Raw genomic sequence first — 21590 nt, 5'->3', positions numbered from 1 at the left:
GGGGCAACCTGGGCAGCAAACTGACCCCGGTTTGTTCAGAGGATCCTTCCTGCCAACAAGCTTCCTTGGCCCTTCTCTGGCCCCAAAGCCACGGGGACATTTTCCAGACCCCAAAATGGACCCAGATCTGACGATCCGCCCGCACCCCACAGTGGGTCCCAACAGCCCGTAGGGTTCTGTGCGGCCTGGAGGTGGAGGGTTGGGGCCCCTTTTCACAACCCCTTATCCGCGGGAACACCCTGCCCCTCGCTCCCCCGCGGCCTCCCTTCCCGCTTTGCGAACCGTCAGGGTCTCCCGGTCTCCGGGGCAGGGCTTCCCTCCTGGAGGGCCCCTCACCCGCGCCTTGGTCCCCCGGCCCGGAGTTTCGAGCTTCCGTTGGGCCCGGAGGCCCGGAGCGAGAGGATGCGCGGTCTGCGGACGGAGCCCACGGAGCCCGCGGGGCGCTGCGGAGGGGGGCAGGGACTCACCGGGCCTGCGACCGCAGCCGCCCGCCCCTCACCTGGCTCTCGGCTCTGCAGTCCCTGGCCTCCGCAGCTGTTCGCGGTGGGTGCGCTGATGGAGGTGGAAGCGATCCGGAGCCGGGCAGATCTGAATTCGAATTCCAGCTCTGCCATTCCCAGGAGGGTGACCTTGGGTAAGTTATTTCTCCTTCCTGGGTGTCAGTTTTCTTATTCCTGAAACAGGAATGGTAATATAACTCCTCCTGCCGGGTGGCTGAAGGGGCCTAATGGCAAGTGCCTGGAGGAAGGCCCCAACTCCTCAGGACCCTTGATTTTTTTTTTCCCCTGATTCAAAATAAAAGAGCTATAAAATACATTCTTGGGGCAACTGGAGAAAGTCTGAATATGGACTGCACTTCAGACAGTATTAGGGAATTAAATTCTTTTTCTTAGGTATTTTACTAGGGTCACAATGATGTAGAACCACCTTCCTCTTAGGAGAAGCATGACATTGTACTTAGGGGTGAAGGTTATATCCACGTTCACTTTCAAGTAATTCAGAAAAAAGTATATGGATAGAAAGCAGGTACCAGAAAACAGTAATAATTATTAATCTGAGTAATTATACTTTTTTCCAGCTTTTTGCCATATTGAAATCTCTCAGATAAAATTATTGTTTAAGAACATATACACAGCAAGGCGCCTGGGTGGCTCAGTGGGTTAAAGCCTCTGCCTTCAGCTCAGGTTATGATCCCAGGGTCCTGGGATCAAGCCCCACATCAGGCTCTCTAGCTCTCTACTCAGCAGGGAGTCTGCTTCCGCTCTCTCGCTGCCTACCTCTCTGCCTACTTGTGATCTCTTGTCAAATAAATAAATAAAATCTTTTTTTTAAAAAAAAAAAAAAGGACATAAACACAGCTGGATGCTAAACTCGGGTTTATCATTGAGCTACACAGTATCTCAGTGCTTTCTCCAATGACAGATAAGATGTTCACTGCATACAGTCCTTACCCTCATGGAGCTTGCAATCTAGCACAGAGACAAGTAACTGAATAATTCTTTCTTTTTTTTTTTTTCAGATGTTATCAGTGCACAAAGGAACATAGCTACAGGGATTGCAGAGGCTAATACGGTGCAAGGGAAGACCTGCAAGGGGGCAGGATTTCGACGGAATCTCATCCCCGATAGGGGACTGCATTGTGCAAAGGTTTTCACTGGTTCTACAGCAAGAACTACTATACCGGGCACACACGTGTGCACATGCACACAGAAAAGCTTCACTTTTGCATTGCACTCAATGCATGCAAATATTGTCTATCCTTCTCCGGTCCTGCCTAATGTTTTCTTTTACCCTCAGTGCTGGTTGCAACTTACTATGATAAATTAATTTATGACCCATTAGTTGCTTTGACTTACATTTGAAAAATACTGTGTTCAGGGGCCCAACAAATTTTAAAATGACTGGAAGGAGTATCCCCAAGAGGACTGAGGAAATCAATGGGCAGTGCTGGGACGTGAAGGGTCTTGTAGAATTTCATCCTAAGGGCCACGACAGGTGAGATGAAAGCAGTCATGTTTGGATGGCAGTACCCAAATTCCTCTTCCTCCTCCCATCTTCCCTTTGCCCAGACTCCTACCTCTTTAACCAGAGCACAGGAAATGCCTCTCACCCAGGGGTCCCAAGGCTATATACACAGCAAGACTAGGGGCTACCAGGCCAGCCGCCACTAGGACTGGAAATTCTAGAATGTGTGCATAGGTTTAGGTTATAGCATCCTCTAGAAATATTTTAATATTTTCCCAGCTCCAGGGTAGAGGATGGACAATGGAAGAGTAATTGCCTGCTGGAAAATGGGGTGGACCCCCCTGAACTGGGGCTCTGACTTCCCCTAGGCTCTGTGCTTCCTTCGGCCAGAGTTTCAAAGGGAAAACCCAAGCACCCAAACTGTAGTTTTACCAGGTACAGAACTGGGAAGTGAGCAGGCGTCTGCTCCCTCCCCACCAGACCAAGCTTACTGCCCTCAGGGAACCCCCCCCCCCCCCCCCCCCCGCCTCAAAAGCTGCCTCCAAATCCAAGGCCAGAGCCCCCTCCCACAGCTCCTTCCTCCTGGGACACCCTGTCTCCACTTTCACATGGGGCCCCTGATGCACTCCACAGTCCCAGCCCCGTCCTCTTACTAGGCTTTAGTGACTGAGACACAGATCCTATGTGGTCTTTTTGTGTCCTTCTCTCAGCACCTGTAAAGCATTAATATCCCCTGTCGCATGGGTTCTCAACCTTAGGTGCACATTAGAATTACCTGGGAACTTGCAAAATGCCAATATCCAGGCCAAACACCACACCATAAAATCTCTGAGACTGGGACCGAGGCAATAGTCTTCTGAAAGCTACCCAGGTGATTCCAGTATGCAACCTAAGTTAAGAATTCCTGCTCTAGGGACGCCTGGGTGGCTCAGTTGGTTAAGCAGCTGCCTTCGGCTTGGGTCGTGATCCCAGCGTCCTGGGATCGAGTCCCACATCGGGCTCCTTGCTGAGCAAGGAGCCGCCTTCTCCCTCTGCCTCTGCCTGCCACTCTGTCTGCCTGTGCTAGCTCTCGCTCGCTCTCTCTCTCTCTGACAAATAAATAAATAATCTTTAAAAAAAAAAAAAAAAGAATTCCTGCTCTACTCTACTGGGTCCTGTTGCAGCTGGGAGGTATGAGGGACCAGGAAGGTGGGGTTACTATGGCGTCAGGTGACCAGTCATCCCCGTTCGTCCAGGACTGAACATTTCCTGGTGTGGAATGTTCAGTACTAAGACAGAGAAAGGCCTAACCAGTAACTGGGCTGAGTGGTTGCCCTTGTGTTTACCTGAGATCTAAGAGCTTGGTCATTTGCCACTTGTAATTGTTGTGCCCAAAGAAGCAGAGCCCCCACTTTAGTGTTTTGTTTTTTCTTTTTTTTTTTTTTAACACTTTATTTAAGTAATCTCTATACCCAACATGGGGCTTGAACTTACAACTCCAAGATCAAGTCACATGCTCTACTGACTGAGCGAGCCAGGCATCTCCCCCGACCACGCACACATACACACACACACACCAACCTCAGTGCTTTTGATGCTGCTAGACAAACTCTTTTCTCCCCTTTCCTGGTCTCCACAAACACCTCTGCCCTTTGAAGCCTGGCATTTGACCCCACGCACTTGCCTTGTCCTGGGGTGCCCCTCTCTGTTATTCTCCGCCAATCAGAATCCTGCCCAGCCTTCAACCCCAACTCATCAAGCCCTGCCTTATCCCTGACACATCTCAAGACCCCACAGAAGGAAAGAGCCCTTTCTGCGGTGAAGGGAGTGGGGATGGATTCAAGGAGGGTCATGTATCAAGTGCATAAGTGGGCACTTGAGCTCAGACCCGACCTCACAGAGGGCAAGTCCATTCTCAGGACATCCAGATGCAAGGCGGTTCTTAGAGCAAGGTGACCCTCAGTGAGTGCTGATAACCACCTATCGATTACAGAGGGAGAAAAGTAGAGGAGTGCAGACAGGAGATCTGAAATAAAGAAGACTGTGGTGTCTGGTAAACAGATTCATTCCAGAGCCATTCACTCAGTACCCGCTGTGTGCACAGCACCAGACCAGACTTGGGGGCTATGAGACTGGCAATTTTCCATTTTAAGAGTCCACAATGTAAGTATAATTTTCATTGATAGCTTAGATAATCATTAATCCAAACTAACTGGAGGAAACATAATCTGATTTTTTGTAACCAAAAATGAGCATTTACTTGGAGTGCCTGGATGGCTCAGTCGGTTAAGCATCCAACTCTTGATCTCAGCTCAGGTCTTGATCTCAGGGATGTGAGTTTGACGGCCCTCACCCCACCCCACCCCAACCCCCGCTGGGCTCCATGCCCAGCATGGAGCCTACTTTAAAAAAAAAAATTTTTTTAAAGCACTTACAACAAAGTAGATATTTCTTTCAGATACCTAACTTAACAATATACTACCCAGTAGAGGTGTTTTTGGAATTTCTTTTTTTTTTTTTAAAGATTTTATTTATTTATTTGACAGATAGAGATCACAAGTAGGCAGAGAGGCAGCCAGAGAGAGAGAGAGAGGAGGAAGCAGGCTCCCTGCTGAGCAGAGAGCCCGATGCGGGACTCGATCCCAGGACCCTGAGATCATGACCTGAGCCGAAGGCAGCGGCTTAACCCACTGAGCCACCCAGGCGCCCCTGGAATTTCTTTTTTTCTTTTTTTTTTTTTTGGTGAAGATTTTATTTATTTATTTGACAGAGATCACAAGTAGGCAGAGAGGCAAGGCAGAGAGAGAGGAGGAAGCAGGCTCCCCGTGGAGCAGAGAGCCCGATGTGGGGCTCGATCCCAGGTCTCTAGGATCATGACCTGAGCCAAAGGCAGAGGCTTTAACCCACTGAGCCACCCAGGCACCCCTGGAATTTCTTTTAATTATTAAAATATTTGGGCTAGAGGCGCCTGGGTGGCTCAGTCATTAAGCACCTGCCTTCGGCTCAGATCACGATCCCAGAGTCCTGGGATTCAACCCCATATCAGGCTCCCTGCTCAGCGGGAAGCTTGTTTATCCCTCCCCAGCTCCGTGTGCTTGTGTTTCCTCTCTATCTCTCATAAATTTAAAAAATCTTTAAATAAATAAATTTAATTAATTAATTAAATTTTCATGATAAATGGGTGCTCAAAGTTTTTTTTAATTTTATGGTTCCCAACTGGCTCAGCTAGTGGAGCATGTGACTCTTGATCTTGGGAGTCATGAGTCTGAGCCCCACGTTGAGTGTAGAGATTTCTTAAAAATAAAAAATATTTTTAAGAATTTTATCCATTATGTATCACACTATTCAACTGCTTGGCTATTCAACCTTTTCCTGGACAATTATACAGTAGTGAAGCTCTGTCTCAGGTTATGATTTAAATTTTATTATGAAGGAGTTTGAACCGTGACTTTTTCTCAAAGGAAATCATAAAAATTATTTTTTCAAAAACAGCCAGAAATTAACCATTCCTCTCTATCTAAACTGAAAATCAGTGTGTACTTGTTCAAGAACAGTAAGCACGTGTATGACTAGGATTCGATCAGAGAAGTAAAACCACGAGGACACACAAACACACACACACATACACACACACCCCACCAAAGGCAGAGCAGGTTCCAGGCGAAGGTAGGCCAGTTGCAGGCCCAGCTGCTGTGGCTCCCTGGGGAGCTGAGTCAGCAGATTAGCAACAACGTGGGTGAGCCACAAAAATAATAACTGCTGCTTTTCTTCTGCCCTCCTGGTCTCCTAAGAATCTCCCTCTAGCCCACAAGAACCAAGAAAAATACAGAAAAGGGAATTCTGGCAAATGCAGTTCAGCCCAAGTTGACACATAACAAAGCCCATAACGTGTCATCAAGAGATTGTTGGTCTAGAAAATTTGCCTGTTTATTAAGTGCATTTATGTCCTATAAAGCAAAAAGAGAGTCTGCAGAACACCGAGGAGTGACATGCTGGTACAAGATCCAAGAGCCACTTCCATTGATAGTTACAACAAATGGAATAGATGAGATAGGAGAGTTACTGGGTTCAAAGGTCACCCAGCTGCTTTCTTGACCTACAAGTCCAAATCTAGAATTTCCTGATTCTTTCTTCCCTGGGATGGACCTAACTCATTCCATTTTCAGAAGACTATGAAGATTTGGACACCAAACCACAGAATCTCCCTCTGATGCAGATCCTTGACACCAAATGTTAACTGAATAGTGTTAACTGAAGGTTCTGCTTAGCCACCACCTTGGTCATGCTGCATTACATTCCTTCCACAGCCCTCTCTGACACACACTTCTCCAAAGTGAATCTGCTGATGCTGAGTAAGGCAGAAACTCCATCTAAAGCTTTTTGTGCATTGAACACACCCATGAGATTTGTCTACCATCTGTATTTTCAGGTTTTAATAAGAGCTGAGCCAGCACAGAAGGCCGTCCACCCTCATGAAACCCAATGGCTTTCTCCCAGGTTGCAAGCTCTGACATTTAATCAGAGCTGAACTCTGACCAAGGGCTCTACCCACTTCATTTCATTCAGTTTCTCTCTTGTGTGGATTCCTAGATGACTGGAAAGGTATGAACTGTACTTGAAGGTTTTCCCACATTCTTTGTATTCAGAAGATTTTGCTCCACCATAAGATTTCTGGTGCTAAATAAGATAAGAGCTCCAACTGAAGGACTTCCCACATTCACAACATGCATAAGGTCTCTTTCCAGGGTGAATCCTGTGGTGTTTAATAAAAAGTGAACTCCTACTGAAAGATTTCCCACACTCGCTGCAATCATAAGGAGTCTCCACTGGGTGGACTCTCTGGTGTTCAATGAGGTGTGAGTTACGACTGTAAGTTTTCCCACAGTCATAGCACTCATATGGTCTCTCTTTGGAGTGAACTCGCTGGTGTTCTATTAGACTTGAGCTCTGGCTGAAGGCCTTCCCACACACGCTACACACATAGGGTTTCTCCCTCATGTGGATTCTCTGGTGTTGAACAAGACTTGAGCTCCAACCAAAGGTTTTCCCACAATCATCACACATATAAGGCAGCTCTCCTGTATGAATTGTCTGAAGCTGGATAAGGTGTGAGCTGCACTGGAAGGTTTTCCCACAGTGACTATATTCATAGGGTTTCTCTTCAGTATGTGTTCTTTTTTGCTGAATAAAGTTCGAAATATGGCCAAAAGCTTTTCCATATTCATGACACTCATAAGGTTTCTCTTATGTGTGGATCCTTTCATGCTGAATAAGGTTATGAGTTCCACCTGAATAATTTTCTACAAATATTACACATTTGGGATTTCTCTTCAATTAAGAATTTGTGGCTGTTCGATAGAGTTTGTGATGTTATGAAAGTTTTGTCCATATTCACAGAGCCCCTTGTGTTTGTTTTGTTCATATTCATCTCCTTTGTGTAGTCGTAGTCCTACTTTGAGAGTTTTCTGCTTTTATAATTAACTGATCCTCAGTCCAGTTCTCACCATCTGACAGAAAATACTTAAAAAGTAAAATATAACAAGAAAAACTCCTGGTAGGGAACAGGATGATCACAGTATTCCAGAAGCATTTGGTTTAAAAAAATGTATGAAAAATGGCCTTGCAATATAGGGAAAAGATGGATACAAGTTGAGCAGATTTGGAGAAAGTGGTGGGGAAACTAAAATTTGGGTTTATAAAGTAGATAACCAGACAGACATACTGGGATTAGCAGAAAGGGAAGCAGAGTTTGAGGGAAGTGGAGTCATCTCAGAACTTTAGAAGGGAGAGGCTGGGAGCTACATGTGGGGTGGGGCAGGGTCTGAACAGATAAATTAAAGAGGAGAACCTCACCCCAGAGGTTCTGCCCACATAGCACCCTGGCCACATGATCATCCCTGAGGTACAGGGAAGACTCCCTTCACGTATCAGAGACCAACACCTTTCTCACTAGAGTATCTCTCTCTACACTCAGATGTTCACATGCTCATTCATGAACACGATCTCAGACCTCATATGCATCTTTTAGAAATACAGCAAATGGGTAAGATTTGATAAAGGAAGAGGTGGGAGGAGGAAAAGTTATTTAAAATATGAACCATAGGGTACAGAGAAATATTCCCAAGTTGATTTCAACTCTAAGAGAATATACAAAAAAAATCCTGTACCCCTGCATGCAAGGGAGGCAGGAGAGAAAAACATCTCCTATTTAACACATTTCTCCCCTTAACTGAAATACCGCTTACTAAAGCTGGAGAGGTTGCTTTGCAATGATATTAGAGAAAGGAGGCCCTGTGCTAAGAGGGATCTTTACGAAAGAAGGGGGTGCTGTGAAACAGCCAATGTCGCATTTCCATCAGCAGTGAAAGCTAACACATAAACAGCCCTGATTTTACTTGTCAATGGTCATTTTAAGAATTTAATAATCAGGACGCCTGGGTGGCTCAGTTGGTTGGGCAGCTGCCTTCGGCTCAGTTCGTGATCCCAGCGTCCTGGGATCGGGTCCCACATCGGGCTCCTTGCTCGGCGGGGAGCCTGCTTCTCCCTCTGCCTCTTCCTGCCATTCTGTCTGCCTGTGCTTGTTCTCTCTCCCTCTCTTTCTCTGACAAATAAATAAAATCTTAAAAAAATAAAAAAGAATAATCATCTGTGCTGTCTTATCACAGAACCATATTCACACTTGTTTTCCACCCCCAAATATACCCTCATCCTCTGCATGTTGTTTAGATATTGTGTTTTTAACAATTTTTCCTTCTGATAAGAATTTTTAAGATCCCCTCTCTCAGTAACTTTCAAACACACAATACAGCATTATCAAGTATAATTGCCAGGTTGTACATTACATGCCAGGACTTGTTTATCTTATAACTGGAAGTTTCTACCTTTTAACCCCATTCATCCAATTCCCCCCCTCCCACCCCCCACGTCTGACAACCACGAGTCTGTTTTCTGTGTCTGAGTTGGGGTTTTTTGCTTTTTGTTTTGTTTTGTTTTTTTGATTCCACATATAATTGAGATCACACAGTATTTGTCTCTGTTTGATTTATTCCACTTAGTGTAATGCCCTCGAGGTTCATCCATGTTGTCGAAAATGGCAGGATTTCCTTCTTTTTGTAGCTGTACAATATTCCACTGTGTATACTCATATATTTTTGTAGACACAGCACATCTGCTTTATCCACTCGTCCACTGATGGACACTTAGGCTGCTTCCATGTCTTGGCTACTGGACCTAATGCTGCAGTGAACGTAGGGGTGCAGGTAGCTTTCCGAGACAGTGCTTTCATTGCCTTCAGATGAATACTCAGAAGTGGAACTGACAGATCATATGTAGTTCTGTTGGTAGGTCACCAATTTACATCCTCACCAACACATGTTAACTTCTTGTCTTTTATGCAATAACCATTCTAGCAGTGTGAGTGATTACTAACTCAATGTTTTTACATCCGCTTGTACATGTGTTTAACTATTTCTCTTATATGTCACACAAATTGCAAACAGAGAACACCAGCTAGCTCTAAAAAGTTCGGTAACTTAAAAAGAAAGATAAAGGCATCAATCGAGTCTAAATAGTAGCTAGGCAGACCAATTCTTTTTAGCAAGATACCATAATGAACTGGTACTATGAATTCAAGTCACTTGCTGTGCATGGTCCCGACAGAACTTTCTGTGGTTATACAGCTATTCCACATCTGCACTGTCCAATACAGTAGCCAATGGCCACGTGTGGCTACTGACCACTTGAAATGTGGCCAGTGCAACTGAGCAGCTGAACTTTTAATGGTATTTAATTTTAAATTAAATCTTTACAAAAAATGGAAAGATCAATAGCCTAGGAATGCCTCCATTTGGACTTGGATTTGGAATACTTCATGAAGCAGGAGACGTGCCTTCTGTGGTTGGCTTGGGCAAATATTAAAATGAGGGTTTCTTCTACATCTCCCTGGCCTGGCCCGTCTTTCCAGCCTCATTCCCCCTCACCTCCCCTACATAAAGCCCCCTCTCCTTTCTGTGGGACATGCTATTTGTTCTCTCCCAACATGTGAAGGCTTAGTATCCTAGAGGATGAGCCTTTTATGTGGCCCACTGCCAGAGAACTGACAGCCGGCCCGACATCTTCAAGAATGTAAATCCTACAGCTCTCAGGCCCTGTTCAATATCGCTCTTTCCATTAAGCTGAAGGTGATCCTTCTCTTACAACTCTTGAATCCTTCTCTTTACCAGTCCTGTGACACTTGACCCATTCACATTTATCTTACTGAGCACCAACAACATGCCAGGTACAGTCCCAGGTGCTGAGATACAGCAGGGGGCAAACAGGCAAAAACTCTGCCCTCTAAGGTCTTTCATTCTAGTAAGGGAGCCGGATAGGAAACCTTGTAAATTACATACTACTAGATGATACAAGTGGTACCGAGACAAAGCAAGAATAGAGAGCCAGAGGGAGGGAGCGGGCAGAAGGGTTGTAATTCTGCACCCCATGGTCAAAGGAGGACTAAGAAAATGACACTGAAGCAAAGACTTGAAGGAGATAAGGGTTTCTGGGAAAGAGCGTTACACATGGAAGAAACCGCAAGTGCAAAGGACTGGGGTCTTCAAAGAGTCAAGTATGACTAGAACGCAATGAGCATGGGGAAGAGTAGTAAGAAATAAGGTCAGAGACATAGAAAGGAATCACAGAACACTGGACCCGATAGGCTATTGTAAGAGGTGTGCTTTTATTGGGTGAGACAGGAAGCCTTGGGAGGCTTGGGACCAAAGGAAGACAAGACCTGACATTTTAACAGGATCACGCTGCCGGCTATGTTGGGAAGAGACGGTGGGGAGGCAAGGGCAGAGGCAGGACAACCAGCCAGGAAGTCACCGCCACAATCCAGATGAGGGATGATGGCACCCTGGACCAAGATGGTGGCAGAGAAGGTGGTAAGAAGTGCTGGGATTCTGGAAAAAAATGGTGACGAAGGTATGGACAGGATTACTGACTGACAGGTATTAATACAGAAAAACCAAGTTTTTTCTCTGGGTTGAGTAGCTGAAGGGATTGTGCCCCCTTCTCCTGAAATGGGGGATATTTATGACAGGCGACGGCACCTCCAATAATCTAAAAAGACATTTCTGCGTGGCTCTCATACCCTAAGTCTCTTGAGATCGTATGTCTCAAACGTGCTCCTCCCTCTGGTGTATGAGTATTTGTTATACTGTTCTTTGCAACTCTCCTCTAGCTTTAGCGTTTTCAAAATAAAAAGGGAACGGGTGACCACGAGCAGTAACGCCCTTTTCTGCCCCACATCCACTCGGTAAATAAAGTACTACTGTTTCTACCTACAATACACTCCTTGGGTTTTGTCCCTCTCCTCCTATTCTCACTAGTAACGGCCTCAGTCAGATCCTAATCCCCTCTCGCCTCCCGTACCACACTCAACAAATCAGATTCTCTCCCTCGATATACAAAGGTCACCGGCTAGCCGCCTATTAAGAAAAGCCGACACAGGGGTGTCTGGGTGGCTCAGTGGGTTAAAGCCTCTGTCTTCGGCTCAGGTCATGATCTCAGGGTCCTGGGATCGAGCCCCATATGGGGCTCTCTGCTCCCTCCTCTCTCTCTGCCTGCCTCTCTGCCTACTGTCAAATAAGTAAATAAAATCTTTTAAAAAAAAAAAAAAAAAGAAAGAAAGAAAAGAAAATCGACATAACATACTTCAATATCTACCAAACGAAAGCTAAGCTCCTTGGCCTGGCATTCCTTTCCCACAGTCTTACGCTACTCCGCCTCACAGACTCACCTTCTGTCACATCTCCATGCTCCAGTCAATGTGACCAGTTTCCTGGCCATGCATATCCCCCCCCAGGTCCTTCTCCTCCACCTATCAAAAACCTATTCCACCCTCCAGACCCCAGCTCAAAGGCAGCCTCCTTCCTGAAACCTAACCTTACTCTAATCCCACCTGGAAGTGAGCTCGCCCTTCAATCTCTAAAGTATTTGCTTTCCGCCTCCTTCAGCTCAGGTCATGGTCCCGGGGTCCTGGGATTGAGCCCCGCATTGGACTCTCTGCTCCGTGGGGAGCCTGCATCCCCCTCTCTCTCTGCCTGCCTCTGCCTGTGATCTCTGTCTGTCAAATAAATAAATAAAACCTTAAAAAAATAATAATAAAATAAAAGATGTCTTCCAGGGGTGCCTGGGTGGCTCAGTGGGTTAAGCCTCTGCCTTCAGCTCAAAGTCATATAATCTCAGGGTCCTGAGATGGAGCCCCGCGTCAGGCTCTCTGCTCAGCAGGGAGCCTGCTTCCCTTCCTCTCTCTCTGCCTGCCTCTCTGCCTACTTGTGATCTCTGTCAAATGAATAAATAAAATCTTTTTTAAAAAAATGATGTCTTCCATTTCTTTGTTTCCAAGCCCAGTACTATGTAAAGAAGCCTGCACACAATTTGGCCTTCAAAATGCTCCTAATTAGGGCGCCTGAATGGCTCAGTTGGTTAAGCATCTACCTTTGGCTCAGGTCATGATCTCCGCATCCCGGAATCTGGCCCCACATCAAACTCTCTGCTCAGCGGGGAGCTGCTTCCTCTCCTCCCCACTCAAGATCTCTCTTGCTATCTCTCTCTCTCTCAAATAAATAAAATCTTCAAAAAAACAAACAGGGGCGCCTGGGTGGCTCAGAGGGTTGAGCCTCTGCCTTCGGCTCAGGTCATGATCCCAGGGTCTTAGGATCGAGCCCCGCATGGGGCTCTCTGCTCAGCAGGGAGCCTGCTTCCTCCTCTCTCTCTGCCTGCCTCTCTGCCTACCTGTGATCTCTGTCTGTCAAATAAATAAATAAAATCTTTAAAAAAAAAAAAAAACCTGAAAAAATGCTCCTAATTATCTCCCAGCAATCCAGAGAAGAATCGTTAAGTCACTGAGGGACCCAAACAGACCATTTGTAAAACGTCTTCCGGACTGAGGCTCAAACAGAATTCAGAGAGATGTATCTCCTCATGGGTTAGAGCCACTTACGGAAAAAATATCAAAAACTTGGATTCGAACCCTGGTAGAGAGTAGAACCTTCTAGAATGCCTCAGCAGACAGTGGTCAGACTGAGACAGACCTCGAGAAGCCCAAGAAGAGAGCAGTTGTCCCCTGAAATAAACAAATCAAATGTGTCCCTGTGGACGAAGTTTTTAAAAAAAAAAAAGTTTCTTCACTGATCTGCTTCTAATTTAAAGGGAAGGGGGGAAAGTAGTTCTTCTAACCCTAACTACAAAGCTGTGGGGTCCCAAGTATATTTACTTCTAACAGCAGAAGAAATTAGCATTACTTACTGTACTGGGTCCAACAGTGCCGTTTACCTGCCCCGCCCCCCACTGATTCATGTCCACCTGGAACCTCAAATATGACCTTATTTGGAAGCGGAGTCTTTGCAGAGTTAAGATGAGGTCAGAATGGATTCGGGTAGGCCCTAAATCCAATGACTGCCATCTATATAAGAGAAAGGAGAGGAAGATTCAGACATGGAAACACACAGGAAAGAAAGCCATGGGACAGGTGAGGCAGCCTTATAAGTGAAGGAGCGCCAAGGATTGCTGGGGACCACCAGAAGCTGGGAACAGCCGAGGAGGGATTCTACCCTACAGCCTTCAGAGGCAGCACTGCCTTCGTGGACTTCTAGTTTGCAAAACTGCAAGAGAATACAGTTCTGCTGTATGAAGCCATGAAATTGTAGTAATTCGTTATGGAAGCCCTAGGAAACAGATACACTCCGTTTGATTTAGCCAATCAGCAAACATACATCCCACCTACTACATGCAAGATACCAGTAGAGGGCTTATAGAGGTGCCTCAAAGCACAATCAGGAAGGACAACCCCTACCTAGGTGAACTGGAGATGGCAGCCTCAAAGAATGACGTTGAGCTGGATCTTGAACTATGATCAGGATCAACAAGATGAAGAATATTCCAGGCAAAAGTAACAGCATCTGTGAAGGCTCAGCAACATGGAGGGGAACAGTAAGTTTAAGGAAAATTAAAAAAAGGAAAGAAAAGAAAACCCCATGTGAGTGAAATATATGGCCCATGTGGGCAGGAAGCCAGAGATACAGCAGAAAAATAGAGGAGAACCAGATGGGGTGCCTGGGAGGCTCAATCAGTTGGGTGTCTGACTCGATTTCGGCTCAGGTCATGATCCTGGGGTCATGAGATCAAGCCCACATTGGGCTATTCGCTGAGCACCGAGTCTGCTTAGGATGCTGCCTCCTGGCTTGCGCTTTCTCTTTCTCTCAAAAGAGGAAGGATGGAAGGAAGGAAGGAAGGAAAAAAGGGAAATAGGAAAAGGGTAGAGCCAGATATGAAGAAGCATATATGCCACACCCAGGGCTTTGGACAGAGACTGACTTGATCAAATTTGTTTCCAGGGAAATTCATTCTGGCAGCAGACGGAGGAGAGCCTAGAGTAGGGGACATGGCCAATAGCATAGGGATGTGTCAGCACTCCAAGAAAACTAGAATGGGTCTAAAGTGAGGAAATGGCAGTCCAGGCAACAGAATCAGGCCTTTCTGAAGAAAAAATGACAGGATTTGGCGGTGGTTGACTGAATATGGGGGGAAGGAGAACAGTAGAGCACAAATCCAAATTTTCCAGCTTGGGAAAACCAGTTACCACAATTAACCAAGACAGTCACTGGAAGGTAGGGAGGTGGGGTCCCGGCAGAAAACAAGGAGCTCCGAAGTACACCCACGAACGTCTAGTATCCAGGTCCCAGCTCACAGCAAGAGCAGAAGAAAGCAGTTAAGAGAGGTCCTGAAAGGGGATAGGATCACCCACAGGAGTGGAAAAAAAAGAGGGCTAAGAACAGTCTTGGGGAAAAACCAATGTTTTAAAAACAGATGGAGAAACAGCAGTGGGGAAGGCCCGAGAAGACAAAAGAAAGACCAGAGGAAAAGAGAAGAGTACTTCCAAACCCAAAGAACACGATGTGCAAGGAACAGCGATCACAGCAACAAAATAATAGTTAAAAGGCGCCAAAAAATTAAAGCTGAATAAAGGTGTCCAGTGGATTCATTAGCTAAGCCACTGGCAACGTGGCTTTGATCAATTCTGATGGAGCAGAAGCAGTGCCCGGCATTACAAAAGCAAAAGCAAGGGACCCCTGGGTGGCTCAGTTGGTTAAGCAGCTGTCTTCGGCTCAGGTCATGATCCCAGCGTCCTGGGATTGAGTCCCACATCGGGCTCCTTGCTCAGCAGGGAGCCTGCTTCTCCCTCTGCCTCTGTCTGCCATTCTGTCTGCCTGTACTCGCTCTCTCCCCCTCTCTCTGATAAATAAATAAAATCTTTAAAAAAAAAAAAAAAGCAAAAGCAACTAGTGATAATTTTTTTAAGGGGTATGACAGTGATGGGAACGAGAGCAATTGTACCCAATTCCTCCCTAATGCTCAATCAACCACCAGGTCCTCGGGTTTTCATGTAAACGTCTCCTGCATCTCAAAGCCCAAGTCTGCTTCAGAAACTTCATGGAGGAGGCTCCTGTGCATGGACACTGGGATATGTGGCGTTTGGGTAGGCAGAGAATGTAGCGGGGCAGCAACGCACGTGAGAAAAAGGACACAAAGGCACAACGGTGGAAAGTGCAGGACACAACAGTCTTGCTGGGTTTGTTTTGGGGAGCCCACAGGAAAGATTTCAAGGTGGGTTGAGGCCACACTGCAGAGGACCCGGGATGCCAGGTTATGGAGTATGGACTGAATGCAGTGGGCACTGTGAACTAACATGAGGAAATTAGTATTTTAGAAGGTGAGTATAGGCACTTGGCCTTTTAGAAAGACTAGCAACAGGGAGCCTGTGGTAAGCATCTATCCTCCCTCAATTAAATGTTGGCTCCTTTCGGGGCGCCTGGGTAGCTCAGTGGGTTAAAGCTTCCGCCTTGAGCTCGGCTCATGGTCTCGGGGTCCTGGGATTGGGCCCGCATGGGCTCTCTGCTCAGTGGGGAGCCTGCTTCCTCCTCTCTCTGCCTGCCTCTCTGCCTGCTTGTGATCTCTGTCTGTCAAATAAATAAATTTTTAAAAAATCTTTAGGAAAAAAAAAAAAACTTGACTCCTTTCTGGAACACCTGGGTGGCTCAGTCAGATAAGCGTCCGACTCTTGATCTCAGTTCAGGTCATGATCTCAGGGTCGTGAGATCGAGCCCCATGTCGGGTTCCATGCTGGGCATGGAGCCTGCTTAGGATTCTCTCCCTCTCCCTCTGCTCCTCCGCTCGCTCACTTGCTTTCTCTAAATAAATAAATAAATACAACAATAGTATACTACTTAAAAGAGAAATGCCAACTTCATACCCTTCTTACTCTAAATTCTTTCAAGGTGAGACTCCTGACTTTCTAAGACTTCCAGGGCCAAAACCCAGTCTACGGGGATCTCCTCTTGCAAACTTCTACAGTTTATTGTCCCAAAGCCTCTCACAGGTAACTATTCCAACTCTTAAGTTTGCAGGTGAGTAGTAGTTTGGTTTTCTTCCAACTTAGTCCTAACACCTCATACTAAGAGCTCAATCAATACCTGTCAAGTTAACAAATTAGTCTGAAAACATAGTTCTTACAAATAAATGTGTAAAAGAAAATCTCCCCAAAAATAAGCCATCACAGAGTCTTTATCTAAGTCTTTGTCACCCATTTTAATAATCTTTTTTTTAATGCCTACACATATATCTATCTCTTAATGGTGGGATGGGTGGCAGATTGAAATAAAAATGTTGATACTCAGGGGAAAAATGTTGATACTAATAGCTTAACCTCATTTTCCATCAGCAGGTGGCAGCTTATCTACTGTACTCCACAGGCAAAGCACCCTCTTGGAGTTTACACCTCGGGTGGTAAATGTATCTTCCCTAAGGATGAAGGAGAGCTTGGGTAGGATGAGCGGAGAAGCCCGCTCTTTTCCTGGTACTTCAGGTATGGGACATACTTGGCTGAGTTCATTCATTCATTTATTCTCACAACATTTCCTGAGCTTCTCCGAAAGCCAAGCAAGTTGGCAGGTGCTGGAATGACAGATCCTCCACGACTCAGTGCTAGAATAGTACTGCTGAGGCAGGTCTGCTCCACACAGTCAAGAAAGGAAACTTCGGTTACAGCCTTTATTTACAGGTAATAGAGCCCTGAGGTTAAAAAAAAAAGGGGGGGGGGGAGTAGTTTTTCACCAGGCCAATTCTAAGTGTAAAGTTAACCGTGTCCATCTGATCCGAGGCCGCGGCTGGAAGGACAAAGTTTAGACAAAGAAAGCCAGCTAGGTCAGCTCCTCACCCTTGCTCTTTCGGGGCTCCTGCTGGGAGGATGGATACAGGGACTCCGGGGTTATCTGCTCAGGCAGCTTCTCCATGGGCTGGATCCAATCCCCGGTGCTGCTCCAAAGACAAGACCTCTATAATTTCTTTAGAGCGCGGCACAACGGACGGGCAGTCACTGCGGGAAAGGGAGGGAGAAGAGGGCAGATGTAGGGGAACATGCAAGTGAAGCTTTTCCAGGAGAGGGTCCCACTGCTCTCTCCCCAGGCTGCCTGGGCCCCGGCGCCGGGGGCGCGGTCCAGCCTGAGGCCCCACCCCCACGCCACCTGGGTCCCCTCGGCCCGAGCCCCACCCCCGCCGCAGGACCGCGCTTCTCCCCTAGCGACAGCGCGGGCGGGCAGCTCCCGTTCCCGGACCTCGATACTCACTGGCGCAACCGCTCCGCAGCAGCGTCGACCACGGCCCCCGGCACGACTGGAAACTCGGGCTCCCCCGTGCGCACTTCCGGGTCCCGTCTAGGCAGCTCGGAGGTCTCCTCTCGATCGCGAGTTCTCAAGGGCCGCTGGGGAGCTTGGCCAAGAGCGGCTTGGGATAGCGCCTCTTTCGGGCCCCAAGGAGGCATTGAGGGAGATGGGGCTAGATTTCCCTATTTGCCCTTCATCACCCATGTGGACCTTGGATCTAAATTGGTTACTTCTTTCTCACCCCTATTGTCCCGTATGCACCCCCATTCGCCTACTCCCTTGACCCCTGCGGTTTTACCACCCATCCCCACCTCCCTTCTTCCAAATCACAAGGCGGGGATGACCCTGCTGGGAGGAAATCTCTTATCTATACCTGCAATCCAGCCTGTCCTCTCCCTATGTCGCTTCAACCCCTACACTACCCCAGTAACCCCTAACCGGGCCTGAAGTATGTAAGTAAGCAGGGCTAACATACTGGTATCCATGGGCTAAAAGAGGAAGAAAAGCCTTGGAAATAGGATCAAGATTTCAAACACCCTACTGTGCCTAGATAAGTTTGCCAGAGGTATATTTGATATGTTGATGCAGGAAAAATGTTAGGGAAATGAATTGTTCCTGATAGGGATATTTCCTGCTAAACTCAGAAACCGCAGTTACCACTTATGGAGTAAAATGGCGTCTCAATTTTCACAACAATCCCATGAAGTTCGTACTTTTTCACAATTTTAGGTGCCCCAAACTGCAGACTCAGTAAGTAAAGCCAGCCTTTAGACCCCTGGCCAGTTCAAACCAGAGCCTGGGGAAGGACAAAGGCTAGACTGGGTGGAGATTTGTAATTGGAGCAAGTGTGGGGGAAAAAAAGAGACACTGTCATTATGCCCAAGTTGTAAATTTATAAACATGGATTACAAATATGAGGTCAACCATTTTCTAAAAAGTGAAGAGTGTGTGGGTGCCTGGGTGACTCAGTTGTTAAGCGACTGCCTTCAGCTCAGGTCGTGATCCCAAGGTCCTGAGATGAGCCCTGCACGGAGCCCCACATCAGGCTCCCTGCTCAGCAGAAATCCTTTACCCTCTCCACTCACCCTGCTTGTGTTCCCTCTCTCGCTGTGTCTCTGCCAAATAAATAAAATCTTAAAAAAATAAAAGTGAAGAGTGTGAACAGGATGCATCAGCAAAATGAAAAATTCCATTGACTTGTACAGGGCATTACCTGTTTGAAATCATCCTTCTAGTCTCAGATTAAACACTGGTTCATTCATGCACCCATATTTTGAAGTGAGTATAAGATGGGATCCTGAAGGGTACAAATCTTAGCAAAAAGAGATCTCAAGGGGCGCCTGGGTTGCTCAGTTGGTTGAGTGACTGCCTTCAGCTCAGGTCATGATTCTGGAGTCCCCGGATTGAGTCCCGCATCGGGATTCCAGCTCATGGGGAGTCTGCTTCTCCTTCCGACCTTCTCCTCGCTCATGCTCTCTCTCACTGTCTCTCCCTCAAATAAATATTTAAAAAAAAAAAAAAAAAAGAGATGTCAAGGTTTGCTAACTCCAGTAAGGAGCGCCTATGAGGAGGCAGTTCCTACCAGTCTAGGATTCCTGATGACCTCTCAAGCCATATTTAAGTTCTCCAAACCCAGCGTATCCCTCCCTGGACGATGCTAGTCCTGCACTGCTAAATGCTTGCTCCTTAATTCGCTCTTTTTTAGACTTCATGCTAAACACTTACATTCTCACTGGTTTTTATAGTGATGTTTATATTTGTAATTCTTTGGCACTTAATATATGACCAGTACCTCTTCCATTACTTGGTTTAATTTTCATGCTATTATTAATCATCACATGGACAAGGAAACCAGAGGCTAAAATGTCCAAAGTCACACAGCTAGTAAAACAGCAAAGTTGAAACACAGGTATGTCCAATTCCCAAGTCATTGCTGTGACTTATGTCTTCATTACTTAGTAGATGGTTTAACTGTGCCCACAGGTTAGCACTGAATATCACATAGCATCTGGCAACTGTATTAATGAATGAATGAAAGGACAGGTGAGGTCACACTTTCAGATGTGGGAATCCCGTTGTGCTTTGCGGTTATGACACCCAAGGGGCCTCCTTTGAACTTCATTCTTTTTTTTTTTTTTTTAAAGATTTTATTTATTTATTTGACAGACAGAGATCACAAGCAGGCAGAGGCAGGCAGAGAGAGAGGAGGAAGCAGGCTCCCTGCTGAGCAGAGAGCCCGATGTGGGGCTCGATCCCAGGACTCTGAGATCATGACCTGAGCCGAAGGCAGCGACTTAACCCACTGAGCCACCCAGGTGCCCCTGAACTTCATTCTTAAATCTCCTCAGTTGCCCACTACTTCCTAGGGGGAGCCATTCCTCCAGAGAGCTTACTACGTTGAAGATGCCAAACTCTCTCATCTGGAGGCCTTCTGGCATGCTCTTTTGCCTGAAATACTTTCCCTGCTCCTCTTCCAGTGGTCCCCATCTCTCCAGTCTACATCTATCCACTCTCTTGCTCAAGACAAAAACCTAGTCATCAAACTTGATTCTCCCATTACCCACCCTGTTCACTGCTATAATTTAATCAGAAGTGATAGGAAATCTAATACACATCCATCAATCAGCAAGTTCCAGTTAGCAGGGGGAATCAGCACATTCTGGCCATTGAGAAATGGAAATGTGTATAGTGATGGGAGCTAGGATAGCTTGACAGGAGGTTAAGAGTTTGGGAGCTCTGACCTGTGGCGTGTCATTGTCAAAATTATCTACGCCTGTTTCAGGGAGCAGGATCTCGGACTTGCTCCCCAAAGATACAGAGAGTACCTTGAGTACTCCAGTAGTACGCCACACAGCTCTGGAAGCATTCAGATAAACTGCAAACTGGTAACAGTCAACCACTGAGGATTAACAGGGAATGAAGAGCTATCAAAGAAAACTTCTCTGGGTTCTGGGATGTGTCTAATACCAACATCATGACGATGGAAAGCTTGGAGTCAGGCCTGACTTGAGCCATTAACTTGCTGAGTGACCCTAACGGATTCTTCAACCTCTCTACACTTCAGTAACTCTGTAAAATGGAGCTAGTTCCCTTGTGGAGTTGTAAGAATTAGGTCTGACTATGCATATACATACATACACATGTAGGTAGGTGGACTGACAGAAAATAAATCTGGTAGACCTCAACTATTAGATCTCTTCTCTTCCTTCCTCAATCTTCAAGATTAAAAGACTAAAAACACAAATTCATATTATGTTGGACTGATTAAATATCAGAATTTTAAAGAGGCAAGTTAACTGTCCTCCAGAATTATTTTGGTTTCTCATTTTTTTAAACATTTTACTTATTTAAAACACACACACACACACACACTCTCTCTCTCTCTCTGCCTAGTTCTACTGAAACCTCAAACTATGTGCCAACAAAATCCTAACTGAACAATTCTTAAAATCCTCAACATTCCAATGGACTTTGTTCCCGAAGTCTGTGGAAGAGCAAGCTTTGTATCGGTATGAAACAGAGTGATCTATTCTTGTGAAGCAGGTTTCTGGAAGGAAGTGAGTCACAGCCAGGAAGGTGATTCCAAGATTTCCAAATGCTTCTGGTTGAAGCCTTGAGATATTTTTTGAAACAGATTCTGAGTATCAAACACACCTTTATTCAAGTGGAAGTACAAAAGCACATTCCTAAACCAAATGCATACATGTGATTTTTACATATTCTGTTATTTAGGGATTAATCTGTTTCATAATCACCAGAAGTGACCATTGGTCTCTGTACATAAGGGCATACACATTCATAAACAAGGGGGGAAAACATGCATTTTTCATTTGCTTTTACATTTAAATCAATTCATTTAGATCTCTACTTTGCCCTGATAAGATCCTATGCTTGCTGACGGCTAAGAGGCAAAATATGGTGGTAGAACTATCTTAGAGCTTAGCC

The 21590-nt window shown here is 46.0% G+C and overlaps 1 protein-coding gene across 3 annotated transcripts in view; it reads right to left on the bottom strand.

Annotated features, from left to right (window-relative positions):
* The window catches only part of TMEM225B (transmembrane protein 225B), a 30330-nt gene extending 11696 nt beyond the window's left edge, over positions 1-18634 (bottom strand). Inside the window, exons 1-4 of one of the 3 annotated variants that reach the window (XM_032326667.1) lie at positions 17610-18634; positions 17201-17359; positions 13781-13886; positions 500-674 (exon numbers count right to left, since the gene is read on the bottom strand). In XM_032326667.1, the coding sequence (XP_032182558.1) occupies positions 500-674; positions 13781-13886; positions 17201-17276 (357 nt within the window). In that variant the 5' untranslated portion in view covers positions 17277-17359; positions 17610-18634. The remainder of the gene's footprint in view (positions 1-499; positions 675-13780; positions 13887-17200; positions 17360-17609) is intronic. The other 2 variants (XM_032326668.1, XM_032326669.1) reach the window with 2 other exon arrangements.
* Between the last annotated feature and the right edge of the window lie 2956 nt (positions 18635-21590).

The sequence above is a fragment of the Mustela erminea genome, chromosome 20, assembly GCF_009829155.1.
Source record: "Mustela erminea isolate mMusErm1 chromosome 20, mMusErm1.Pri, whole genome shotgun sequence".
Classification (NCBI taxonomy): Eukaryota; Metazoa; Chordata; class Mammalia; order Carnivora; family Mustelidae; genus Mustela; species Mustela erminea.
The sequence above is the reverse complement of the archived record's forward strand: the minus strand, read 5'-3'. Positions and strand labels throughout refer to the sequence as shown.